This window comes from Dysidea avara, chromosome 7 (genome assembly GCF_963678975.1).
Source record: "Dysidea avara chromosome 7, odDysAvar1.4, whole genome shotgun sequence".
Classification (NCBI taxonomy): domain Eukaryota; kingdom Metazoa; phylum Porifera; class Demospongiae; order Dictyoceratida; family Dysideidae; genus Dysidea; species Dysidea avara.
Genome location: NC_089278.1, coordinates 14,009,165 through 14,036,659, shown reverse-complemented (window position 1 = coordinate 14,036,659; position 27,495 = coordinate 14,009,165). Strand labels below are relative to the sequence as shown.

The following is a 27,495-nucleotide window of genomic DNA, read 5'->3' as shown; positions in this document are numbered from 1 at the left end:
ATCAGGCCTTTTTATTTGACTACTTCACTGCTCTATTAAAGCTGACTGCTATATTAGAGTACATAGCACTCCACAGAATTTCATGGCTGCTTACTCGTTATGTGGAACAGACTACTGCTATAAGTTATAATGTATAAGAATGGTATGTGTCAGATAACTAGACAAACCAGCCAATGGAAGAGTTGGACCACACTACAGTCTGGGACTTTCCACATTTGTCACATAACCTCAGGAACATAGTGATCCTCCTATACCACATTACTACAGAATACAAGTGTTAACATTCAACATAATTATAAAGCAGAGAAGTAAACAACAATTGAATGTTATAGGATGGAAGAGACAATTGAGTGAAAGGATGGAAAGAAATAATTCCAATACAAAAATGAAGATATAGTTCAATACATAGCTATGGTACTATACAACTACAGCCTTAACTTCAGGAGTACTAAAATTGCTCCAACTTGAAAATCCTTCAAATTCACATGTACAATTGTATTCCATTTATGCAAGAATTCAAAATGCATGCATATAAGGGAGTAGATACAAACCCTTAAGCAGCAGTAGTGTGAACACAGATCAGTTGAGTAACATGTCAGAAGCTAGCTGCTAATTATCATCCCAATGCTCACATGACAACATGTATCTTTTCTTACCTATAGTATACACGCAATATAGCCTTGCATGGGTCACTGCTTAAACCACTTATCATGCCAACTAAGCCCCAGAATTAATTTATAGGCTGAGGTTTACTATTACTCTGTCATTTGTAAAGAAATCATTGACTATACAATCATTTAAAAACCTCAGGAGAAATGAACAGAAACATAATAATCATATAATTTGTTAACATGTATATTATGTAGATTGTGTATATTATTAGCGCTGCTATAGATTGGCAGCTTGCTTGTAGTTATACATATGAGTTAGAGTTCATGTTAAAAGAAAGTGTTATTGTGGTATATGCATGTGATACTGTAACTTATTTTATTCTGTGTGTTATCAAAGTAATGAAGCACGTAGCTATGTCGAGAAGCTGTAAGCATCAGCATTTAGCCTATGCTTGTGATCTGAACATGACAAGCTGTATATTATTGTGCATCAGTACTTCGCTTATATGTGTGACTAGTATATGACAGGCTGACACAACAATTGGTCAAGAATTTGAAATTCTAGTCTATGAGAACAAGAAGGCATAAAGTTTATAAAAGGGTGCAGTCATTACAGTATATATAATTGATTTCAATTCCAATTATTTGTGGCATGTCACCTCTGTTGATCATGAGTCTGTTCTCTGCATTTCTTGGTAGAAGCACTGAGCCAGATAACAGAGACCCATATTACACCTAGTGTCCATTTTAGATTATATACTGATGTAAGTCTGGTTGCTATCACATCTGGATGTATTTACTCTAAGGCTGAGTTCTGAATTGGTAGCTTCTTGATGTTTGTGTAGCTATTAGAACTAAAGCAATTAATCTGGTTGTTTTCAATTATACAAATTAGAACTAAAGCAAGGAGAAATGGTATAGCCATTGTTTGTATACATAGCAATAACTGTCACTTCAGTTTTTCCCAATTGTATATACTTGTCAACAACACCCTTACAAGTTCCTCAAACACAGTGGGCCAGTGATATTATCACCTTCTCATTATTACATTACTGATGACATATCAATCTGGGACTAGTCCCTGCTATACAGGCTTTAAAGTTACTTGTGCATGGTCCTAGCAGAATAACTTTTAATAAACAATGCTTAAATCTTTTTCAGCTATGCTACGTAATCACATTCATACTGCTGTCACTACGGCAAATGCAGAAGCAACAGAATATTATTTGCATTTTAATATATATATACTTGACCTGCATGATTAAAGCAATCCAGAAAAAGGCACATTGCAGCAGTACTAGTGGTGGCCTGTGTTGGGGAAATAGTTGACAGCAAAGCTATGCCATTGCATAATATAATGCACTTATTCAACATTGCTAAACATATAGTATACTATCAAGGAGCTGTGTACCAATTGCTGTTGCTACTAAATGTAGTATTCTTGTATGGTGTTTGTGTTGTTATTGTTCTCAGGAATATGTAATATATCCAATCACCAATTTAAACGTTTTAAACTGTATAGGTACACAGTATATATCCCAAATAATTTTGAATAACATCTGTGCAGTTACATACATTAAGCAGCCCCTTCATGCATGGTTACATCATCACATGGTGCATGGTGGTGATAAAATAAGAAGTGAGCATGGGTGATTGTAGAGTTTTGTTGCTGTTAACTTCTCACTGTGGAGAAGTGTGTAAAGATGGTAATCCATACTATATTGAATCTGACTTGGAATTTCAATCTAAATTTGAATTTTGAATCTGAAATATATATATGATTTCACATAATGTGGTTCGTTAAATTGTGAATAAACAGTTATGTCAGTAATGCAAGTATACAATAACATAACCATGGTAATTCAGTGGTGAAAGTGGATAGTTCTGCTACTTCAGAGCTAAGTGGGAAGCATTATGAATATACTATACTAACGCTGTGTATGCCTATGTTATTGCACACAACATGCACCAGGATGTAATTGTATGTTCTCTTTGTTTCTCACACTTCACTGAAGTGTATAATGTACATTGCATCACTTGTAAGACTGTGATGAGATTATAGAAAGGAAATGATGGTGTACACAGAATCCCACTTCTTACATAATTGTATGGTCTCCCTATATACAATATGAGATGGTCTCAATACACTATATACAGCTCTGGCTACACTGAAGTAGTGTGATCTATAGAAGAAAATGACAGTTGTTGTTTTGAGGTTACAATTACTGCTGCTAGTATCTTTCATTGTTCAAGTGATTGGTATTTCTCTACCAAGTGTGACAGATGTCATGATGGATGATGATAGTGTTGAGATAATATCACTGAATGAGTCTCAGTATTGTTTTGTGAATCAGAATACAATCAGAGTTAGTGACGATTTCACCAGTGAGTTACAGGACATTGTTAATAAAACTGAACATGTTATAATAAGTACTACAATTAATAGTACAGTGATTTTCATTGCTCCATCAAATGGTAGTAGATGCCATAGCGAAGAAGATGACAATACTGTTACTACTCCAGTATTTCTGATACAAATGATAATATACTCTGTTACTATACTGTCAGTAGTTTTTAATATTAGTCTACACTTGTTGATCAAAGAATTGCATACAATACCAGGTCTATTGATTATCACAATGTGTAGTGTTGTGATAGCGATCACCGCAGTGGGATTAGGAGACCTCGTTTATGCTTATTCTGTTGATGAGGAGAACGCGTTGGTGTGTGTATTGTTTGTCTACATAATATTCTTCCTACTATGTGCCTATCAGTCGATCAAACTTAGTATTCTATTTCACTTTGCCTACCTCATGTACAAAAGCTACAAACTAATCCCACAAGAAACAGTTAATAAACTGTGTGTAATCAAGTACATCATATTTGTACTAATAACATCCACCCTGTGTCTTCTGGTAGCAATGGGGATTGACTTAGCTGTAAGTGGTACAGTTTATAATGGACGAAGATCATTTTGTGTAAATTCAGATATCCCAGTTGAAGATGCTCCTGTGTTTTCTCTTGCTGCAACTGCAGAACTTGCTGTGTTTGTAATATTGGAGATCACAGTATTTTCTATAGGATTGTCTCTTTACTTTTTAGTTAACAAAAGCTGCTGTGCAATGAAATCAACTAATTTACGAGTTGCTGTTACTCTGTCAGCTACAATTGGGATTAATATTATTATTCTTGTTATCCTTTATGTAGTGGGAGTGCAAAGTAACGTTATTATCCTTTCTGTTACCAGTGGTACAGCAGTGGAACAAACAATCTTACTGACTCTATTTTTGTCATCAAGAAATGTTCGTGCTCATTTTCCTTGCATGAGAAAAAGGGCAAGCACTTCAGATTCACCACAAACACAGCAAACCTCACTTGACACTTCCTCAATGTAATACAGTTCTATGGAACAGTTTTATTTTTTTGTCACAAATGCTGCGTTGTAGTATAACTTATTGGTTGATTGATGCTGTTGTCATACACTTTGTGCATAACCTCAAGCAGAGCATTGTATTTGCTATCCATATTTGATGATAAGTCCTGCAAGAAAGCTGACACTGATAGGATCCAGTACTCACGTGATATCTAAATGTATACAATTACATTTTTGTACCCCAAAATTAACTCATTTGATTTCTGTAGATGACGTTGTTTTATACCCATGCACATTTATTATGGTAAAAGAAGACACTATTATGGTCTATAACATTGCATATGTACCGTATGAGCCATAGCTATATTGAAATGCAGAGGTGCTGTATTGATCTACCATAATTACTTTTACTCTCAGATGGCTATTTATCACATTTGATAAAAACTATGTAGGCCTTTCATATTTCAATTGTGTCTTTAGTTGTCAAACATTACACAAAATTACCAGGATGTGTACAAGCTTACTAAAGCAACAGGAAGACACTGCATGCATACATACATTATAGGTACAGGTGTAATCATACCAAACAAACGGCTGAAACTTGTCTATCTTGCATGTCATGACAATTTGCTGGTCACTTTGTACACAGATGATATGCACTCTTGGAGATTATTAGCTTGGCTGGTGTAGACAAAGTGATTAGACAGGTATCACTGTACCAAGATCATTGATATCATTATATTGCTAAAATAATCCTTGAAAACTTATAACTTCAGCACCATCCCATGGATACATTTAGCCTGCTAGCAAAATGAAATGCACATAGTTCTTTGGTATGCCATTCTATATGACAATTTACTTTAGTCACATGGTTAAACTTGTTCTCATGACTGTCACTGATCCCTACCACTTTTAAAGCATAATATATTATGTTGTACATCAAAAATTTCAGTCCTGAACACCCATGCAAACCCCTTGCTTAACATACCTACCCTCCTGTTGCCAAACCCTGGATCTTCCCCTGCTTCTAATATGTTGAGAGATCACACTCTAATGTCAACAGTTAGCATTTAGTAGAATATGTACATTTAGCACAGTATTATAATGTCCTGTAGTCAGTTGAAGCAATGTTTTAATGGGTAGCTGCTATATATATAAATGTGAGCAATGTGACTAGGGCTCATGTGAATCTATTCATTTCAAAACTGAATACGACATACAATATATATAAGCATATCCCTTAACTAGAGCACACAAACTGTACAGCTTGCAACTTGTATATTAACCAAAAAGTAGAGACAATCCTAAAGAAAGCACTGTGATCTCCAACAAAAAGTCTGCAGTTGCTGCAACAGAAAAGACTGAGAGAAGCGGTGTCTTCATGAAATTTGTATTACTGATTTTTTCTAGAGACAGCATTGTGACAATCATTTCTTTTATGTATGAAACACTTCCATATTTGGTAATGACAGCTGGCTAAAATGACTTAACGTATAGCTATATTTAGCAGTGATACAAATGTTTCTCATAGAGGAATTGACCATGTTCTTCCTAAGTAACATACATACAACCATGACTTGAAAAGAACCCCATGCATGAAGCGCTCTGCGTGTAATGAAGCATGTTGGGTCAAGAGTGTATAATTTTAATGATCATGTGAGGGATGAACTATCTAGGCATATATAGGCTATAGCCAACCAAGAATATTTCTTGGGGTATTAGTATAGCAACATAGATCCTAAATCGTGCACTTTTTTATATAAAAGCATGAAACTTTCCACATAAATAGTATTCCTCATGGCATGTATTTTTTGATATAGTACCATCACAGATTTGACCTTTGGTGATCTTTGTGGCCACTTTTGCACAAAAATTTGACCATTTCTGTCTTTATCTCCCTGAGGCATTAACTGATGTGTTAAAACATGGTACCAAAGTAAAGGTGTTGAACAAAACAACTTGGTTTTTATTTGAAATTAATAGGCAATTCCGTGATTGCTTTTATTAGTTGCAAAATTCTTTGAGTTTAACTAAATTACCCATGGGGAGGTAAAATTACCTCAAAATATGATGAGGAATGAAATCACCTATATAAAAGCTAGTTGTTTAGATCTTTATATTGGTACCGTGTTTTAACAACTTAATGTCTCAGAAATTATCAAATTTCTGAACAAAAATGGCCATAAAGGTCACCAAAGGTGCAAATATGTGATGGCAATATAATATAATTCATGAAAGCTTCATGCTTTCAGGAAAAGTGCACAATTTTTACGTTGTGCCGCTATACTAGTACTATATGTATTTGAAAAAAATTTTTGATTAAGAGTGTATGGAAACTTAGTTTCATAACAAGGAGAGGCGTTGCTGCATGTTAGCAAACATAGAAACCATGCATTTGAACAAGGTAAATAATTAATTTAGTTTTCATGACATATGTAGCTAATAAAATGTAATCAAAGTGTCTGGAGCCGTCCATTTCTGCTCTTTACTTCCAATCAACATTGTATTCAATTCCTCTCAGATTTTAAGTTCACCTGAATGTTATAATATATGTTCTGTCACTGAATTGCCAGTTATGCTAGCTAGAACATGAAATTGAAAAAAGGGACAGGCACTTTCAACATTGAAATTTTTATGACATCTAGTTATTAAAGCTATTAATTGAATCACTTGTCTAGCTTCTATGCTTTTTTCTTTTGAGTACAATTACTCTATAGGATGGTTTTGGATTCAGGGACAAAGCCAGGATTTATCAAAGGATTTAATAGTAAGTCACAGCGGATGTTGGGGTCTGAGGCACACACTGACAGATTTTGAACAGTTCAAAATTTAACAATGCAATCTAAGTTGTAATAATGGCCTAATAAAAATTATTACAAGGGCTCTAAATCCTACATTTATGAATACTCATTTTAAGAAGCATAATTCTATGAATGTTCTATTAGAGTAGTTTTTAGAATAAATTTGACTGCGTTTGAATGTTTTTTATTCTTCGTTTGTGGATTTAAAACAAGTGACATTGATAATTGTAGGACGAGTACAGCATCATATCAACTCACAATCACTTTCCATAATGTTATGTATTACACAATCACTAGTGGATCAGATGATCAATGAGATCTGCAATGCTACTCAGCCCAACAGTGATCAAGGCCTTAGTAGATTTTAAGACATCATTATCTCCCAAGATCAAAGGTTTTTATGCATACCATTAATCAGAAGTTATATAGTGTATGATTAGCCTATCAACAACAGTTGACAATATGATCTTGTACATTACTAGGATTTTGATAACGGGTACAACCTCAAACAGCTGGGTAGAAATTTCTACCCTATTTATGAAGCAGTGTGACATTGCAGTCATAATTTGCCACAACTTTGTTATCATTTGAGCAACAAAACAATTATAACTGTGGGCACTCCAATATACATATACAATGCGTACATTCAATATTCCTACAAAACTAACATACACATAGATGAGCCATGGGTAAACTGTACAGGACTACATGTTGAAATAATACAATACTGTTAATAATTCAATAATACTATATCCCTCTCTAATAATATTATACAATACATTATCTCATAGTTACGAGTTTTGTTCAGTTTTATGTGGCACGGTCAATAATTGGCTGTGCAGTAATTCTCCTATAGTCGGAATATTGAAAACTTGAGCAGCTGTACTTGATGGTGTCTGTTTGCAGGCAGCATTTAGTAGTGAAGCAGCTACAGATGTAGACATTGTTGGCACAGTGGAACTGATGATAGGAGTTTGCAGCTGCTGCAGTGATGACGCAGGCGGTGGTTGTATACTTTTATGTACAATAACAGTTGACCCACTAAGAGTATACAATGGTGTAACAGTGATCAACCCATCAGATATTGAAGTGACATTATTAGAAACTACTTGTAGTGAAGATGGAGTCACATTTGCCACTGATGGGTTACAAGTAATAGGGACGATGCCACTTGACAGTGGAAAGTGAGATGACAATGCTCGGCTTGCCAGAGTAGTTGTACTGGGAGATTGACCCTTAGCTGCCGGGGCTTGTTCTGACAATGCACTGCTCCAAGTGACACTACTATCTACTGCAGTGTTAGTAGATACTGCTGGCTTGTCTTGAAACATGCTGAACACACCAGACTGGATAATGTCAGGACTGACGATCTTCTTAGCAGCAGAGAAAACACCAGTAGGGCTGTCTTGTTTTGGCTGGATCTCAGATAGTCGCTGAGCAAGTGATGTAGTTAAGGAATCAACAGCATGACTGAGCGTGTACATGAGTGCACAAAGATGACATGTTGTGTGTGCATTCCAAAAGGATATTAGAAGGAAACTTCCCCAGTAAAGCATAAAATTGATCTTCAAATTCCTTTACTTCACTCTCAGGGACTAGAAACAGATTCAACACCAATAATAATAATAATATGGTGAAGGTCTTGGGTTTACCTTCTGATGGTGATAGCTTCAAAACCTTGCGCACCTCAGGAGCCTTACTTGATGATGAATACGACCTCTTCTTCTTGGTGGTAGTATCAAAAGACAAGTATCTTTTGAATGGCGTCTTCTGCTTAACTGGTGAGGATGGCGCTGATTGAGGTGACCGAGTCTTCATCGCAGGGAGGTTCTCCAGTGGTGACAACACACCTAAAATGTACACACAATGTAACATCACATATAGACCATGCACAGCTGTCTGTAACCTAAATCATGTCCAGGAAAAATAACATAATATCTACATGTATCCCTGTCATTAAAACATTTAGCTAAGTAAGTATTAAATTAATAGAGATTCAATACTGAGGTGGCCATTCTGCTTCGTTTTCAGCCCGTTATACAGTGCTAGAAATGAAGAACAATGAGAAGCACCTTTGCAATCAATCCACTCACTATCACTATGGACAATCAACAAGTTAAAACTAACCACAAGAATCCATTATGTGCTATACACAAATCAACACTTGAGAAAGAAATGGGACACAAAGGAGGACAAAGGTGCATGCATTGTAGCTGTTTCATTTGGCATGTCTCAGGCCTAAGCAACATCAAACAGTAAAGAAATCAAGCCTGTAGTCTTAACCATTGGTTGAAAGCATCAGTTAGTTAGTCAGTCATTAGAAAACTAGTTACATGGACTAGCTGCCAAAACATTTAGTAGCTCTGTGAAGCCCTTTAAACGCTGGAACTGTTTATCAAAAAGCACTTTGATACAAGCAAGAACAGGTGAGTTAAAAATATCCCATATATTTAGTTAGTGTCGTGCCCATCTGGGCTCGTGCTAATGTGCAAACACCAACTGGTGACAATGCTTGAGTTTCTTGGGCCCGGAAGTGCAAAATATTGGCTGGCCAATCAGAATTGAGGAACTGCATAACCATTTTACCATTCAAAAATGGCTAGGAATAAAGTAAAACTCAGAATAGGGCGTTTACTAGATGTAATCTCTTTATTTGTCGTATTAGTAGAGGATAGCGTTTCTGATGAAACGTCGAGTCATGATCCATAAGGTGAGATTGGAAAACACAACTTGGCAACAAACATTTTGAACAACCTAGGCGAGTAACTTCTGATAAATAGCTTTAAATTGTCTACTTTTTCGTCTACTTCCAATACATTCATGCAATTATGCAACTCGTTGATTCTGATTGGCCAACCAATGTTTTGGCTGGATCGTATTTCCGGGCCCAAGAAACTTGAGCATTGTTACCAGACAGTGTTTGCGCATTAGCACGAGCCCACCATTTAGTATGCATGAAAACATGTTTGTTCCAGTACAAAGCCATTGGGAGAGAACATATGTTCATCTCTTTGATAGGACTGTGTTATTGGTGGGGCTCAGGTGGAAGTAAACAGACTACAGTACCAGTTATAAAATTTCTGCAAGAAACATGACACTTGGAAGTTTTTTTCTTTAAAATTGCTTATTGTGAACTCCACAGTAAGTACATCATTAGCATTTTTTGTAAGTACAGTAGTGGACCCTTGGTTATCCAAATCCTAATGTGTCTGAATGATAAAAGTGTTTAGATAAGTGAATTGTTGGATAACTGAAGTCCATACATTAATATACAGAGCTCTGTTGAAATACTCTAATATAACATACACTTGTACTCAAAATACTCTAATAAAGCAGTCGTTTCCAATTTCGGATAAATGAGGGTATGGATAAGCAAGCGTCAGATAACTGAGGGTCAACTGTACAGTAGAACTTTGCTTATCCAAATCTCAATACACCAAATCCTCGAGTATTTGAACACTAGAAGTGACTGTTCTATTAGAGTGTTTAGTCATCTAGTGTATGCTCTATATATTAACACTTAAACCCACAGAAAACTTTTGGGGAATGCATTAGGGGTGCAGCAATATATTGATCAGGGGGTTAATCTAGGGGGGTGGGGGGGAGCACAGGCCCCCCGGGTTAGCTATTGCCCCCCCCCCCCAGGTTTATACCTAAAGCCTTGAGAAATGGAAAGGTTTAATTGATCCCAAAGTTGTATGTTTGAATGGTCAACATTTAATGGCATCACAATAAAATTTCACCAAAATTGAGTATATTTACACCTAAATTTTCCCTGGGGGAGCATGCCCCCAGACCCTCCTAGAATCCGAAGCCACCTACTTTGCCCCCCTCCCCCCCTAAATTAATATTCTGGGTTGAGCCCTGTCGATGTATCAATATACTGCAATATTTTCTATCACAATACAATACGTGTGATGAAACATATTGCAATATATTGCTGTGTTACAATATATTGCAGGGTTGTAATGGGCTGTGGCTTGTGGATAATTAGCCTATTCAGCTGCCACCATCCTGGAGGGCGGGCATCAAAGCCACCATAATGTAATTGTTGATGTCTTAGAAGTCACATATCCTAAACAAACAGTGCTGGTTGTAGTACTGCCTACTTGTACTGTACTACCTATTTAATAACTGTTGGCCATTTGACTGGTAGGTGTACACCACATGACACTAATGCTATCTGCTGTATCTTTAAGACTTATGAAGCTTAAATTCATGGAAGGCCCTAATCCAAATATTGCCATACAGCAATATATTGCAATATTTTTAAGGCAATATGCAATATGTTGATACTAAAACCACTGATTAACACAATTTATGAAAATGACAGAAGCAAAGGATGATGAAATGAGCAGAATGTAAGCAGGTTACCCCCTGAAACACACATTGCATCAGTAAGTTGAATGTGACATCTCATAAGATAAGATCAAGAGTTCATAATATATATACTAAGGAGAGTATCCTACTCTCATATACCCCTGTAGAAAGGCGTATTGTGAAGTTATGACATAACGACCGGTTTGCGACGTATGGGAAGCCATAAAAGTGCAAGAATTGTTAGCGCTGTTTCACACTTGGGATGCTCAGGATAACCATATTTGTGAATGGCCTAGTAAGAAACGCCTACGAAGCGGTCTTAACCCATGAAGGAACAATTGTAGTTGGGTGAGAAACACTTAGAGCTGGAGTTAATTTGGTTACTAGCGACGTTGGTAGGCACGCGTTCAATCGATACCATGTTCAACTAATGACATCATTTATTATACAAAGAAAAACAGGCAAACTCAGAAGTGTTATGTCATAACTTCACGATACGCCTTTCTACAGGGGTATATGAGAGTAGGATACTCTCCTTAGTATATATATTATGAACTCTTGATAAGATGTATCGTGACCTAAAAACTTACAACTTAATCAGTGTAATTTCATGCACAATTTTGGGTATGCTATTAAGCACTAGCATACTGAGGCATGTTGTGGATCTTGCAAATCACAACCACAACACACAAAATGCACCCTCTCAAATCAAGAGTGGGGAAAATGTCAAAATCTACAAATCTTAGTTTCACAGTACCATAATAGCTGGAAACACTCAAGTTCACAACAAAACATTGTGACTTACTGTTCCTATTGGCTAGTGGCTTCATTGTTATCCGATGTGCCTTTTTGTTATATTGCTCTTCATCACATGTTACTGCACTATCTGATTTGCTCCTCCCACCTGTGGTACAATGAACTAAATGAGATAGTATTGTTGTAACTAGTTACCTTGACGTTGTGGTAGGATGACAGGGCCGGACCAATAGAAGCCTGGTTTTCTAAAATTAGTACCACCAGCAAACACCTTCTTACTGATCAGCCCCAAACTGGTAAGGATGTTAGCAACATCATACAACCTTCGCACCTTCCCTGTAAATGTACACAAGTGGTATATGGATATTTCAACAATACCAGCTACAAACACTTTTATGCAAATATAGTAGCCAATAATAACTATACCTTCTTCTCCTAGCAGTATTCTTGCTGCCGCCTCCAAAGTTAACTCTCTCTCCTACAATACCATGGACTATCATAAACTAGTACAAACAGTTGTGAGTTGAGTGGTACAATTATTTTAGTGGAGATTAAAACTACCAGTCCAGGTCTTAACAATTCTTCTACACTCTGCATATATAAATATACACTACTCATCAGATTTTGTCATCCTGATAGTACTACTGGACCCATGAAAACTGACCAGACAGTAAATTAAGTTGGGTATGCAGGTATGATGCAACTCTATACACGAATGCACATGACATGTACCCTCACCGGAGCCTCAAGAAATAGCATAACAAATTTCTGGCACAAGAACCCCAGTGATTTTTCACTACGAGGCACATACTCTTGACCACCAAATTCCTGTCCACACTCAGTACATGAATTGTCTGACTGACTACTACTATTTTCTTGTTCCTATAGTGATATAACATATACATTACAGTGGAACATTTAACATGTAGTATCTAGACAGAGTTGCCTGTAAGCTATATCAGTTATAATATTGATCCACGTAAAAATAGTCAAGCTGTATAAAAAGGGTATGGCCGTCAAAAAGCCTGGGTGAAAAAAAGTTGTGAAATCAAAGGTGGCAGCCATGAAATGGCTGCAATGATGTTAATGATAATAAAGTTATCTTTACCTTCAATCTAGCTAATGTTTGTACTAGGTGATCTCTGCCATGCCACTTGTATTCATTCTTGATTTTCTGTTTAGACACCATCTCTAAGCTTTCCAGTACATTAACAATGTCGTACACCCTCCGTCTGTTAATATCTGGTCACAAATTCAACATGTTAAAAATGACGTGTAATAATGTACACTACTAATACATACCTAACTTAGTAGCAGCCTCTTCAATAGTAAATATTCCACTCTTACCGATTTCTCCACTTTCTGCTGCTTCCAAGAACCTGGAAAAATAAACATCAAAATTTATATAACAAGTTGATGTTGTGCTACTAAAACCAGGTGCCATGCAGCTAACTAACTCAAACCAACTATGTATTACTATACTATTATGTTGTGCAATAATGCATAATTTATTGTAATTCTCAGATTTTGTAATTCATGAAATTTTTGTAATTCTTCAATTACATTGCTATGCACTGCTAAGGAAGCGCTTGTTAAACAAACTGCTTTTAACATATTACGCACAGAAATATCTTCTAAATTGTTTTATAGTTTGACTATAGCGTTTTTTCCCCACAAATTCTCTCGACAAAGCCTCAAAGCTGCTCTTCAGTTTCGTTCATGTACGTTGGGGATACGCCCCTTTCCAACTTGAAGGGACAAACTATTCCTGGTAGTCTACGAGGGCTGCACTGTTGTTTCTCAATTGTTAAACGTCTGTAAAACCCGAAGGGGAGGTAATTCACAAAGTCTGAGTAGAGTCACCACACCCGTATTTCAGACTGCCAAAAAGAAACCACCTCAGAGCAAAGTTTACCTGTGCGTAAGTTAATACAGACTTCATTTCGCTTTTATTTCTTACGTAAAAGCTACTTTTGCCATTAATGATTTTGCTCACGTGGGTGCATACGGACAAACATAGATAGGTAGATAGATATATAGGTATACACACACGCGCACACACACTTTTACAAAAACAATTTCAGTACACCAGCTCATGTTTTAACCCTCGAACCAGCAAACTGAATTAAAACTTATTAAATATGCATGCCTTGCACAAAAGCGCTGTAACTTTTGAAGCACCTGTCCTATGGCTATGCAATTTGTGTCATTCTACTTGTGATGTAACAAGGAATCATGACACACAGTAGTGTGTCATGCAGCCAAGATGCTGGCGTGCCACACTGTGAGTATATTGACAGGAAGAAAGAAAATGCTATTTTCACACCTATGTAGCTCTGTGATCCCTTGGAACCAAATTTGCTACAGAAGTGCCGGCCAGGTAGGGGGTCTACATACCAAATTTGAAGAAAATTACTCCAGACATTTCCGAGGTACGAGCGACCAAAATTTCGTTCGTTTTTCTTCTTATTCTTCATTTCGCACACTTTGCAAAATCTGCCATAAAACACGAATGCGTACTCCAATCGGGCTGAAGTTTGGCACACTTAAAGGGCTCACAACAGTGGATCTCATTACCAAGTTTGGTAGGAATCTGACGAACATTCACGGAGTTATGGCTGATTGTTCGCATAAAAAAAGGTTGAAGGTCTGTCACGCCCACAGGGTAAACCCCTTGAAGGAATGAGCTGAAATTGCTATGTAGATGGAGTAACCATCGTAGAAGTGCTTTTTTGTGGTTTGAAAAAATCGAGATAAAGACCATGGAGATGTGACACAAAACCCAAATTGTGTCACAATTACGTGATTTATTTTTATGAATAAAAAACTATTAGTTTTCACGACTACCAGGCAAATTGCTTAGAGCAATGAGCTGAAAATTGGTATGTAGTTGGAATAATCATCATAGAAAGTCCTTGCAGTAGTACAGAAGAATCGAATTACAAACCACTCAGTTATGATTTGAAAGCAAACTACATGTAGCAAAAGCGAGATCGACATACTCTAATAGAACAGTCACCATGTGGCTACAGATAAATCGCTCTAGCGATTCAGACCATTACAAGTCACCCTGTAGGGAGATCAGCTTGAAACCAATTCACCCTGTAGAGAGTTCAGCCACAAACAAATCACCTTGTTCAGAGTTCAGCTACAAGCAATTAAATCACCCTGTGGAGAGCTCAGCTAGAAACAAGTCACCCTGTAGAGAGTTCAGCTCATCCTGTAGAGAGATTAGCTACAACAAGTCACCTTGTAAAGAGTCCAGCTACAAACAAATCACCCTAGTGATATCAGATAAAAACAATTCACCTTGTAGAAAGATCAGCTACAAACAAACCACCTAGAAAGTTCAGCCACCAACAAATCACCCTGTAGAGAGTTCAGCTACAAACAAATTACCCTGTAGAAAATTCAGCTACAAATCACCCTGTAGATAGATCAGCTAGAAACAAGTCGCCTTGTAGAGAAATCAGCTAGAAACAGGTCACCCTGTAGAGAGATCAGCTACAAACAACATCACCCTGTAGAGAGTTCAGTTACAAACAAATCACCCTGTAAAAGTTCAACTACAAACAGATATCCCTGTAGAGAGTTCAGCTAGAAACAAGCCACCCTGTAGAGAGAATCCTGTAGAGTTCAGCTGCAAGTAAATCACCCTGTAGAGAGTTCAGCTGCAAACAAGTTGTCCTGTAGGGAATAATTTGCATGTAATAATATTATTTGTATATTTACTGATAAATCAAAAATAGTTTAAGTATTAAAAATCTGCTTTAAAACTTTTTCTTCTTCCTGTGGCAAAGAAAAAAAGATAGGTTTAAAAAGCCCCAAGGCCATAGGCCAGCTTTGGGGTATACAAATACAAAAAGAGGTGATATCTAATCCAAAACAGCCAAGCTGTAAAAAGAGTGCAGCCCCCAAAAAGGCTATGGTGAAAGATGTGAAATCCTAGGTGGCGGCCAAGAAATGGCTGTGATGGTAGGTTAATGGTAAAAATTTTAATAACGGCAAATTGGGTGAATTTGGTGCCGAATCCTAGTGAAACTTGGAGGCAACACAAATTCACCTGAATTGTCATTATTAAAATTTTTTTGCCTTTAACCTACCATCACAGCCATTTCTTGGCTGCCACCTTGGATTTCACATCTTTTTTTCACCATAGCCTTTTTGGGGGCTGCACTCTTTTTACAGCTTGGCTGTTTTGGATTAGATAGCATGATGCATAGGGTTTTACGCTAATTCTAAACCGTGAGACCAAAACTACCTGTGTAAATAATTTTTCAGTAGGGAAACATACTAACCCTTTACATACCTTTATAAAATCATCCATAACACAATGGTGGTTGCTCCTGGTTGCTCCTATCACCTTGCAACAACTTCTGTTCGATTCGCCATTAAATTTTTTATCAGGCCATGTACAACTCACATGAGTAAACCCACAATCGAAATCAAACACATGGCTTGAATTTGGAAACACGACTCGCTGTTGTTCATCACTTCATAACAAGTAAGCCACTGTAGCTACAGTGTTCATTTAACCTTCTCCAAGTAGCCCAGCGAACAGACTTTTAATCAAAGTGTTGTTGTTAAGTTATCTCACATAGTGTTACCATACGCGCCCTTATTGTATAAACACGCATTTCCCAAAAGTTCTGTGGGTTTAAGGGTTAACTAGTTAGTTCACACACACACACACACACACACACACACACACACACACACACACACACACACACACACACACACACACACACACACACACACACACACACACACACACACACACACACACACACACACACACACACACACACACACACACACACACACACACACACACACACACACACACACACACACACACACACACACACACACTCACTTTGAACACAACAAACTCAGTGACTTCTGTTTCCTGCTATATTCTTCCAGTTCTTCATTCACAGCATCACTCAAAATTGAACGACAAACATTCCGGGCAGTTTGCTGCATCATTTCTCTCTCCCTAATGGCTGGGCTAGCAGCTGAGAGTAAAACTTTCAGGTTTGCAGTAGGAGTCAATGGAGCACCTTGGTCACCATACTCGCATGCTTTACTTCTAGCTGGGGTTAACGGATTACTGTCAGCAAAATTTGTTCTGGTTGGCAAAGACATTGTCTCAGTAGATCCTTCAGACACACACATCAGTTGACTATGTTCCTTACTGTACCCGCCATTATCCTCTGATGGACCAAACAGAAATGACCCAGCAGCACAGCTGACTACTGGCACTGGCGTAGGGAAACCATGATACATTATTTTACTAGTTTGTATATTCTGAGAAGAAATAGTTTGTAATCCAGGTGGTGGTAGTTGAGATGGTATTGGAGCCTTCTGCTCTACTGTATCTTGTAGTAAATATTGTGTATCTGTGGCACTGCAACTAGTAAAGAATGGCTCTGGCCTAGTCGTAGACGAGGTCATAGAAATACTACCGCTGAAGCTAACACGAGGGTCTACTACAAACCCCATGGAAACATGGCTGTTAGCTTGAGTGTCTTGTAGTTGCTGAGAGAGCTGGGAAGTATTCGGTGAAGAGCTGGCTACGTAAAACGACGAAGTGTCGTAATACAGTTTTTGTGCATCGGCCATTCTCTCCGGTGGGGCGCCTGTAAAAAAACAAACATGCATTTGAGCTTTGTTTTGGTTTCAAAAACGCGCTCTCAAAATGTACAAAATTTATAACCCGGTTACTTTTGGCCATAAGCTGTAAAACGAAACTGTTTAACACAATTGTCCAAAGAAGGAATGCCCAAAAAATAGCGCGCTTCTGTGAGTGTCCGCAAAGAACACGTTCATTTCTAAAACCCAGCTTTTTACAAAAGTGCGTAGGCTAAACAGACTATATGAGTACAACAGCATACAATACAATGCGTGCATTTCACCTCTTTCCCCTTGGCTTCCACTGCTTTAATTCTTGGATACAAAATGGCTCTTTGCGCCAATTTATTAAATTCCGCCAATGCGGTTGCTATATGAACGAGCCAATAGAAATCGTTTATTTCAAGACTCAGGAAATTAATGGCGCTTACAAATGAGTGCGGTTTTTTATTTGGTTACGGGGAATCCCACGTCGTGTTTTGCTCCGGTTTCTATCAGTGCGTTGCTAGTGCAGTTTTATAGACGCGATGGAAAGTCTGTCGAGATTAAGAAATTTAAATATCTTGTTTACCTGAACAATGGGCCTTGGACCTAGTTTACAAGCATTTGAAGAAGTCTTTCCGACATTACCGTATGACTCGTTCACTCCAACAGGTAACAATTGTGCGTTCTATTAGAGTTTTTAAAAAAAAAATACTTGTAATTGTATAAGATAGTTGAATTATTCCCTCACACTTAGGAAAGCTGATATACAACCCCAAGCAGAAGATGGGGTTTGATGCCACATACTACACTATACAGGAACCTCTTTGGAGAAAGTTTCTGTCACATCGAAATAGAGTCAGACAAGCTGTAGAAAGTTTGCACAGTAAGTAATACTGATCTACCCACTGGTACAATTGTTCGTTATAGTACAGTATTGCATGTTCTTGTGTGTATATACGTGAGCAAGCTTGTGTGTAGTGTATGTGGACGTATTGTGTACTTTACATGCTTGTGCATGGGACATCAGTAAATGTTTGTAAATTTGTGACACTTCAATGAATGACCACAAAAATTTTATCAGTGTTTAGCTGTTAAAATTATTCTAACATACTACTTGAGCATGTATGTTCAAAGGAACCGCTTGGGATTTAATATTTCCTGGGCAATAATATCATGGGTACACTGTTTGTTCATCACTTTGATGCCCAACCAGTTCAAAGATACGATACACTTTGACTTGTTATATTGAGTGTATAACACTGTACAATATTTTCTATGCAGTGTTATCTTTTGCAAACATCATAGTCGCTAATCCATCACTACAGATGACAGCCTATCAGGACTTCATGATAGATGGCCAAATGAAAACGATGTTGTGTTGTTATCACTCAAGTTACAATTTAGCTACATGGATGATGACCAGGATGGTTTGGTAGATGTTTGCAAACTGTAAGTAATTTACTCTTGGTAATATCCATATAAATGGGTATAATATAAAACTGAGTATCAGGAAATTTGCACTTATAGTATGTACACGTTGAGCTGGATCTTCAAAAACATTTAATAACCCATGGATGCAATTACACACGATCTTCAAATGTGGCTCGTTTGTAGCACTGATTGACGCACTAAAAATATTCAAAATCTTTTTGTTCAAATGCCCAACACAATATTGATTATGGTCAATCTAAACAGACGGAAGCCATAAAAGTGTAATGTTTATAACAACCCTTTCCTGGATTCATGAACCACATGATGTGTCTGTTGTCAACACCTTTGCTGTCACCTATATCCATCTGAAATGTTAATTCTCTTTTCATGTTTAGCTTTTTTTCAGGATCCAGCTCAACTTGTACATACTATAAAATAGTCTGCGTGCTAAGCATAGGTGTGTATAACTGGTCTAGCATACATGCAGTCCTCAAATCCTTTCACTACAAGTGTACATAAAGGTAGATACTGCACATAGGCATTGCAAATAAAGGTTTCAAGTATACCAAATGATAAATTGTCATTGACCATTGTACCCATGTGTGATGAGGATGGTCATGTCTATTCAGTACTTGGTATTTATGTAGAGCTTTTAATTTCCGCAGTTTTTGATCCATATTTCAGCCATATTTATGAACATCTGTATCGAGTGTTCTAGTTCTACCACTTCTATGGGAATATTTCAGACCGATTTACGTGTTAGTGTACCTTTTATATATATGTCAGTAACATCAATACTAACCTGATACCATGCCCATCCACTGCAGTTTTATAGTATGTTCACGTTGAGCTGAACCCTCAAAAACATTTAATAACTCATGGATGCAATTACACACGATCTTGAAATTTGGCTCATTTGTAGTACTGCTTGACCCACTAAAAATGTTTCAAAATCTTTTTGTTCAAATGTTTGACATAATATTTATGGCCAATCAAAATTTTCACAATACATTTCCTATGGGGAAGCCATATAAGTACAGTGTCCATACAGCCCTTTCCCGAACTTGTAATGGAGCCAAACTGTATGTGTCTGTTATTGACACCTTTGCTGTTACCAATAATCATCTGGTTGGCTGAAATGTTATCTCTGTTGAGAAAAAATCCACTTTTAATTTTTAGCTATTTTTCAGGATTCAGCTCAACGTGAACATACTATAGTCGTTGGTTGTTAGTGATTTATGTAGATTGACTAATTTTGACCATGTCCATATATTCCTGTTATGTGTTACAGTATGTACAAAGTTGTTCAATAATATGGCTGATAGAAAATGGTCATCAAAGAGATAAAAAGCTCTAAACACTAAACTTTATATTGGAAATTCCTTTGTAAAGTTGATAGTGCCACTGTCGTTCCTCACTAGGAAGACATCTGGAGGTATTTCTGACATGCTCAACTAATTCACACAATAGAGTATATTAAGTGTTAATGATTAGTTTCACTGCTATACTAACACACTATAGTATAACCTTCTTCAATGAAATTGGAATAACTGCCAACACAAGTGACCTTGATATGAACTTTGCTATTAATCCAGATGATGGTAATGAGAAAGCTAACCTTGATGAATACCTAGATGTGAGTGTTACATGTGTACATCATATACAGTATTAGACTGTAATACTCCAGATCATTGAGATACTGCAGATCTCACCACAGAAAATACACTCCGTAGTTGAACAAAGAAATGCTGATGGCAAATATGACCTTCACAAGATAATTCACCTTCCCATAGACATCAAGGCTCAACATGGACTATTATAACATGCAGGCCATACAACAAGCTATGATGTTTGTATATTTTGGATACAACATTATCATATCAGTACCACAGCATAGTATGATTAAAGTTCAACAAAAACTTTGGTGCTCAAAAATTTCTAACCATACAGTACTCCATACAGTACTTCAGTACCATATTCACTAATAATAAAATAGACAGTAGTATGTACATACATAATGGTTTAGCAAAAAAAAATGCTGTACTCATTTGAATTGGCATCCTCTTGATTAAGACAGGTCCTGTCTTTGTGTTATCATATCATTCAGGATGGTAACACCTGTAATATACCAGTACCCAATAAAATCACTGTTATGTAACACAATAAAACTGTTTGGAACAACATTGAAATCAAGCATGTTTGTACACAGACACCACATAATGGCCTTATTATTTGGCAACATTAGGCTGGTCGATTTGTATACCAAATGATACATTTTGGAACTTTAAGTTGGTTGGTTGGTAGTGACCTGAATACACAAGTGACCATATTATTTCACTCTCAGTGTCACCTGTTACAATGTTACTCTATTATACAGTGTTAATATGATACAAACCTTTACTAGTAGTTCATCAGGGAGGGATGAAGAAGGCCCGGGATCATCATTAGAAATTGTCTTGCTCTGTTTATAAGTTCTCTTGATGCCTGTATAGTCCATTTCTTCACCTCGTTTCCTCTTGCGATCTTCTATCTTCTTCAAGGCTTTGCTCTGCTCCACAGAACTGAGGAAGAACTGGTTTTCCTTTCTTGCCTGAGATATCTCGGTCCTCATCTGTTGTTCCTTCACTGCTTGCTCATAAGCTGTGAAACAGTTTAGAATATTGCACCTAATATACATGCATATTCTACAAATGCATCAAACGTGTACAGTACATCAACTGGTTACCACCAAAATTATCACACTACTACAACACTTGCAACATTTCACTCCCACCAAAAATTGCCTTACCAAGTTTCTCTGTCAGATGAGTCCACTGAAATTTTGGCAAATACTTAATGTTCCACAAATCATCATGGTAGAAACCTCTCTTCTTACCACCTGTAACAACAAGCATGCTCACAACTCATACATTCTACGTACACACGCACACACACACACACGCCTATACCTATTTGGTTAGCAATGTAACATGCTTACCTATCTGAGTAGCATTGAGGCATTTGGCCACATGTTTTGCTATCTTCTTATCACAAAATTCCACCCATCCTTCAGTGAAACACACTTTCTTGTTTCCACCTTGTTTTCTTCTCTTTTGCCGCCTACGTGTATCTGTGTGCCAGTAAACGAAGTTTGTCACTTGCACAACATCTAGTCAGCAAACTAAAACGCTCTACTACATTCATAGGTGGTAATGAGAGTCAGAGACAGTTTTAGTAGGCATTTTTTACTTAAGGTAGGGCTGGCACCTGGCAGATAGTGTGAAACCTTGGGATAATTGTTGTGTCTTCAGTGGCAACTATTGACACTCAGTCGATACCCTAGTTTTTAGATAGTTGAAAATTTAACAAGAAACTTGAAATGGAATAGCGGTTTAAGGTTGTGGAATGTCACTGACAAAATTGTGTTGCGACTGAATGACATTACACATGTGCTACCTATCACCAGTGAATGCAGTGATTTCTGTCAAAATGAGTGGAAAGTTTTCCCTAAAGTGTCCCAGTCTAATGTAGCCAAGCCAGTATGTGTGATTAATACATATTTGCACTAGAGGTCACGTAGAATGGGGAACTGAATGGTATGCCTAGTCTCGCGTGGCCAGACCGCTTTTTTCTTTGTCATTGGGTAGGGAGAAAAAAGGGTCTGGAACAATTCGAATCCCACAATCGTCTTTACACGTCACGAGGCTACGTCATAAGTATGCAACCCACTCCATTGTAACAAGAATGCCACAGCACAACAATAAACAAGGACTTAATTTACTTAATCAATTAACAATCGATTCGATCTATTATCGCCTCGATGGCAGCTTTAGATGATGATAGGTTTATGGATACGCGCTTGTAATTGATTGACGCAAGCGGCTACTATTTGAAAACGCATCACATTTCTTTGGTTAACACCCCCCAATTATCCAGGGAGTGCTAAGACGAGTGTGGGATTCGAACTGTTCCAGACCCTTTTTTTCTCCCTACCCAACCTACCCAATGACAAAGAGAAAAAAGCGGTCTGGCCACGCGAGACTATGGTATGCCTTACGATGATCAATCCAAACAGTCTCTAAATTATTCCTATTTCTAGCACTGCCATACCTTCTGGCTGCAGGAACACTCTACCGATCTCTCCGAAATCTGAGAAAATGTGACGTATTTTTAGAGGCTTCATGTACGGAGGTATCCTGCTGAGATAGATAATTCCTGGGTGCACTGTCGACTTGCTTTTCTTTGAGCTATCAATCTCGTTATCTGAAGGTTCTTCCCGAAACTCAGCCATTACTATATAACCCACAATCGAATATGCATTCTTCGACTGACATGTCTCACGTGTTCTCAGCGCAGGGGCGGACGCTTCCAGACTAGGCACATCAACATGCAAGGGGGTGTATCGCTGTAGCCTGTAGGTAGATCTGCGACCGCTGTCAAAGTCTTGACCGACTGAAATTTCGCTTTGACCTGTGACTAAGAGCCTTTTTCGACCTTTTACCGGTGACTTCGCGACGATATTTCGGCACTTTTCGATTGTGAGTGCTGAGGCCCATATTTATTATGTAGGCCATACCTATTGGATTTTATGTTGCACGGGCCCGACCGACTGTCTTTTTTCATGACCTGAAATGATAATGATAATCATGTGATATAGGATCACGTGTGCCAAGAAGGTCAATCTCGTATGTGCTAGTGAAAATCAGCTATTGGGATAACCAGGCTCCTCTAGGGATTAAACTCTTCAAAAGGATGAGCTTTAATGGTGAAGATACTCCAAACGAAATAGTTCTTATATTGATTCATTGTACAGCAATACATTATGGTGCTGCAGAACACCCTATATGTTTCATTGACGTTTTTTGTAGTTGTTGCTCTTTTTGTATGGTTCATAATACTTTAATTTTCTATTATGTACTAATTATTATTATCATTATCAAATCGACCTACCTACCCAAATTTTCTAAGGTTTTGCCCGCGCAACATAAGATCCAGTAGGTATGGCCGTACTGTTTTATCTCGTGTCATTAATTTGTAAAAAAAAATTGTGAGTTGGAAGCTTTTACCCTTGACCGTTGAATTGGCACGATTTTGGTGGCTTTGACCTTTGACTTAGACTTTGACCGCGGTCGCAGATCTACCTACAGTGAGTGCCTATGTGTCACCCCCTTGACATACATCAAGGAACTATAGATTTTCGAGTCAAATATCTATGGTACCATCTAGTCTCGCGTGGCCAGACCGCTTTTTCTCCGCACGGCGCTTATCGATTGGAAATTATAAGCACCTGCTCCGGAGCAGGCGCTTATAATTTCCAATCGATAAGCGCCGTGCGAAGAAAAAGCGGTCTAATCTATACTTGTCCATGTTACAGAACCCTTGATTGGTAATGTGATTGGTAAAATGTGTATCAATACCAGTGGTTCAACTGATATGTATGAATGTGTAATCACACGATTATATGCTAAACAACTAACTAGTATGTGTCAAGTGCACATGTATCATATTAAATGATAAAGCAAATGTTAGCAGTTATTGGCATAGGAGGTAGAATCAGTAGATTTAGATCAACAACATCACTGCCAGTAACCCCAAACTGACAATCAGTCCATTCTATAAGCAAAATGAGACAAGTAATGTATTGTATAGTACACATAGATGAATGACTTACCAGTACATTTAGGTTATTTGCTCCATTTGATGGTGTTACTGGTACATTGTAAGTATAGCCAAGTGCTGTTGCCCTCTTGTGCATGTCTCTATTAGTGTAGAGAGGAAATATTGGTACCAGGTATTCGTCAATGTTGTGACCTGGACCAACTCCATAGTTAAATGTGCTAGGCTCATAGCTGGGTAATTCATTGTCAGTAAACTGATCAAGCCATAACTCATAGATACGATCGATCATGCAGTGATGTAGAAAGAAAATGGGATCATTACTAGCTGTAGGTACATCAAGCATTGTACCTCCAATGTATATGTGTACTCTGTTATGAAGTTCAGTGATTCTAAATCCTCCCACAAAGTCAGGGCAAACATCTCGGTCTCTCTCCACTATATAGTTGTAGCCTTCTAGGACATTTCGGAATCCTGAGTTGTTTTCATCTGTTCCATAAGGATCATTGTCATAATGTGCTTCTGTAAGAGATTCAGTTACTTCTATGGTGCTAGGTAACGTGCTCTCCACCCGGCACTGTACGCCTACAGTGCCACCAATACATCTTTGGATCTTAGTAAGATCTTGTTTGGGGTTACACATTTGATTAGCAGCATTGCAGATGATCTCTAATGGGTTTGTACAAATAGCATCCCAGTCAGCAAATGGCCCATCAATGGGAGCTTCACTCGTGGTGTTATCTGGAGGATCAGCAAATATGCCACAATCACTCTTCCCCATGAGGTCCCAAATATCATCTCTTGCGTCCTCATCAGTCCAGTCCCAGTAAGGCAGACCAAATCTGGGGTTGTTGGTTACCCTCTGCAATTCAGTCTCTACATATAACATGTAGGCCCTATGCCAGGTGAGGAAAGTAGGGCCCTCGTGACCAAAGTCAGGAACTGGGCATGGATTAGTTTCATTGCAGTAGTTAGATATGATTGAGGTGTCATCACAGTTATTGATCTCTTGGTCCCTAATTGCATTAAAATGAAATGACACAAAAATATCAAACAGAGATATTTCAGCAAATGATTCACTGGGGTCAGTAGTGACAGGTTCCTTGATTGGCACGACATATCCTGATGCAGTTGTTGATTTGATCATCTGGGCAATATTGACCAATTCCTGCTGTTCTTCATCACTCAAAGAAAGGATATTTCTCCTTACCACTGGCTCTGCTACCTCAGAACAATTATCTCCAGTATAGCCACGTGTACAACTCATACAGTCATAGCCACCAAAATTACCATTACACTGGCAAACTCTTTGAAATATCTGTGTTGGCCAGTTATACCTAAAGTCAGTGTTGTCGGTGCCAGGCCTATTCTGCATGAAGCGCTGCATCATGCAGTAATTGCTGTCATCATTATTACCATCTGCACACTGGTCCACAATTGAGATGTCAACACAGGATCCTCTAGTTAAACCACCACATACACCACTTGAAGTGGTAGGGCAACATTCATAATCAAATACTTCTTTGTCAAGTGTACATGTTCTTGGTAGCTGGCCAAAGCTAAAGTAAAACTGTAACTACAGCTACACATTTGCAAATTCATACCTTATAGTGATGGTAGCTGTAAGTACTACTATCCAAAGCATCATTGTATAGTGCATAGCTGACTCAGATGAGACTGCTGGAACTGTGCACTAGGTGACTTTATCGTCTATTTTATACCATGTTCAACACTAGTCAACTGACCGCATCTTACTCAATGTGACCTCATAACGAGTAATTACTAATGGCTTTTTATTTGTGAAATCATTAACTAAGTGTGGTCTGCAAATACTTATTCCAAATTAATTGAGTTACATAACTATGTAGTTGATAATCAAAGCATCCAAATTTCATGTACTGTCAGTGTGTCTATACATATAATTCATGTTCACTCTGTACTTCTACAGTATTCTTCTAGTGACTATTGCACATTAACTGCTGTCTGCTAGGAATAATTTCTTTACATTAAGAGTTCATAACATAAAGTAAGGGATTATAAACCCTTCAAGTTGGTTATGTTTTCTTATAAGAACTATACCGAGATATTTTGTTGTTCCATTATAAACCTATGACACGAGTTGTGTATGTCCAATGGTGTGCAGGAGTGATCCCCACATGGCTATGATTGCTCACAGGTGTAAGAATTGATTATCATTCCTGCACTTGTTAGATCAATACACTCCTACATATACACCACAGCTCGTCCGCTTACTATGGAACCTCATGAATGAAACTATGTTCATTGTTTGTATTGAAATGTTGTTCCTAAATCAAAATCTTCAGCAATGTTGCTTAACTTTTTCTGCACTATCCTACTTGTTCCACTACCAAGCATGCTGTCTTTAAGGAAAGCTTACACAGTGATGTTGTAATTGTTGGATTAAAATCACATAGCAACCATGAATTATTCCAAGTGATGTGTGTGTAGTTTGAGGTACAAAACAGTCATGTCAATTACCAATATTAAATGTCACTTCACTAAACCAGGTGTTTGCTGAAAAATCCAGAACCATATGTGGTGATGTTATGACCCACGCAGGGATGCACCTTTAACTGTCTGTGAACAGTACCACTTCTTTTCCTGTAGCATTAAATGGTGTACTGAAAGTACACACTACATGTACAGTAGTTTATAAAGCATAATCACTCATTCAGTGCTTAAGACAAAGATGTGACCAGTATGTGTATATAAATTCTGCTGCCCATGCACACACATAATGTGGGCTGACTGCATGGTCCCACTTTTATTAAATCATTCTGGGATCATACATGTGGTACTATCTGATTATAAATCACATGATTATGTTAAAATATAAACACCTTTGTACACCATGCATACAAAGAACACTTGCATGCACAACATAGCTAGCTATATGGTACTATTTGTTCTTATGGGTTAGTTGACATATTTCTCCAATCATGATCTAGAGTTGAAATGCTAATGG

At 37.7% G+C, this 27,495-nt stretch overlaps 4 protein-coding genes across 5 annotated transcripts; 1 reads left to right on the top strand and 3 right to left on the bottom strand.

Moving 5' to 3' along the window:
- Positions 1-57: 57 nt before the first annotated feature.
- On the top strand, positions 58-20,808 carry LOC136260119 (uncharacterized). Of its 2 annotated transcripts, none has more exons than XM_066053746.1 (5): positions 58-2,996; positions 18,238-18,366; positions 18,809-18,932; positions 20,436-20,550; positions 20,602-20,808. In XM_066053746.1, the coding sequence occupies exons 1-5, from the start codon at positions 2,807-2,809 to the stop codon at positions 20,734-20,736; spliced, it is 693 nt and encodes a 230-aa protein (XP_065909818.1). In that variant the 5' UTR covers positions 58-2,806; the 3' UTR covers positions 20,737-20,808. The 2 variants fall into 2 exon arrangements, with proteins under 2 accessions (XP_065909818.1, XP_065909819.1); XM_066053747.1 differs by lacking the exon at positions 58-2,996 and adding an exon at positions 17,657-18,152.
- On the bottom strand, positions 7,332-17,881 carry LOC136260118 (transcription factor E2F8-like). Its single transcript, XM_066053745.1, has 11 exons — positions 17,783-17,881; positions 16,741-17,506; positions 13,164-13,240; positions 12,970-13,103; positions 12,600-12,743; positions 12,288-12,339; positions 12,057-12,197; positions 11,911-12,009; positions 8,438-8,635; positions 8,315-8,380; positions 7,332-8,226 (listed from the first exon to the last, which is right to left on the bottom strand). Exons 2-11 carry the CDS (start codon positions 17,487-17,489, stop codon positions 7,577-7,579), a joined length of 2,310 nt encoding a protein of 769 aa, XP_065909817.1. The 5' UTR covers positions 17,490-17,506; positions 17,783-17,881; the 3' UTR covers positions 7,332-7,576.
- A 51-nt stretch (positions 20,809-20,859) lies between the features above and the next one.
- On the bottom strand, positions 20,860-23,239 carry LOC136260120 (uncharacterized). Its single transcript, XM_066053749.1, has 5 exons — positions 23,004-23,239; positions 21,892-22,023; positions 21,703-21,792; positions 21,310-21,554; positions 20,860-21,032 (listed from the first exon to the last, which is right to left on the bottom strand). The coding sequence occupies exons 1-5, from the start codon at positions 23,182-23,184 to the stop codon at positions 21,018-21,020; spliced, it is 663 nt and encodes a 220-aa protein (XP_065909821.1). The 5' UTR covers positions 23,185-23,239; the 3' UTR covers positions 20,860-21,017.
- A 1,046-nt stretch (positions 23,240-24,285) lies between these two features.
- On the bottom strand, positions 24,286-26,268 carry LOC136261279 (tyrosinase-like). The gene is made up of 3 exons (XM_066055254.1): positions 26,114-26,268; positions 24,565-26,068; positions 24,286-24,506 (listed from the first exon to the last, which is right to left on the bottom strand). The coding sequence occupies exons 1-3, from the start codon at positions 26,167-26,169 to the stop codon at positions 24,456-24,458; spliced, it is 1,611 nt and encodes a 536-aa protein (XP_065911326.1). The 5' UTR covers positions 26,170-26,268; the 3' UTR covers positions 24,286-24,455.
- Positions 26,269-27,495: the final 1,227 nt, after the last annotated feature.

Excerpts from the sequence above, each read along its gene's own strand:
- LOC136260120 (XM_066053749.1), bottom strand. The coding sequence starts at position 23,184 with ATGGCTGAGTTTCGGGAAGAACCTTCAGATAACGAGATTGATAGCTCA. Across the intron at positions 22,024-23,003 it reads AGTGTTCCTGCAGCCAGAAG|ATACACGTAGGCGGCAAAAG; the intron begins GTATGGCAGTGC and ends ACTGGCACACAG. Across the intron at positions 21,555-21,702 it reads TCATCTGACAGAGAAACTTG|CTTATGAGCAAGCAGTGAAG; the intron begins GTAAGGCAATTT and ends ACTGTTTCACAG.
- LOC136260118 (XM_066053745.1), bottom strand. The coding sequence starts at position 17,489 with ATGGCCGATGCACAAAAACTGTATTACGACACTTCGTCGTTTTACGTA. Across the intron at positions 13,104-13,163 it reads AGAGGCTGCTACTAAGTTAG|ATATTAACAGACGGAGGGTG; the intron begins GTATGTATTAGT and ends ATTTGTGACCAG. Across the intron at positions 12,010-12,056 it reads CATCCTACCACAACGTCAAG|GTGGGAGGAGCAAATCAGAT; the intron begins GTAACTAGTTAC and ends ATTGTACCACAG.
- LOC136260119 (XM_066053746.1), top strand. The coding sequence starts at position 2,807 with ATGACAGTTGTTGTTTTGAGGTTACAATTACTGCTGCTAGTATCTTTC. Across the intron at positions 18,367-18,808 it reads AGCTGTAGAAAGTTTGCACA|ATGACAGCCTATCAGGACTT; the intron begins GTAAGTAATACT and ends CCATCACTACAG. Across the intron at positions 20,551-20,601 it reads ACCTTGATGAATACCTAGAT|ATCATTGAGATACTGCAGAT; the intron begins GTGAGTGTTACA and ends GTAATACTCCAG.
- LOC136261279 (XM_066055254.1), bottom strand. The coding sequence starts at position 26,169 with ATGCACTATACAATGATGCTTTGGATAGTAGTACTTACAGCTACCATC. Across the intron at positions 26,069-26,113 it reads ACAGCTACCATCACTATAAG|CTTTGGCCAGCTACCAAGAA; the intron begins GTATGAATTTGC and ends GTTTTACTTTAG. Across the intron at positions 24,507-24,564 it reads CAAATAACCTAAATGTACTG|AATGGACTGATTGTCAGTTT; the intron begins GTAAGTCATTCA and ends TTTTGCTTATAG.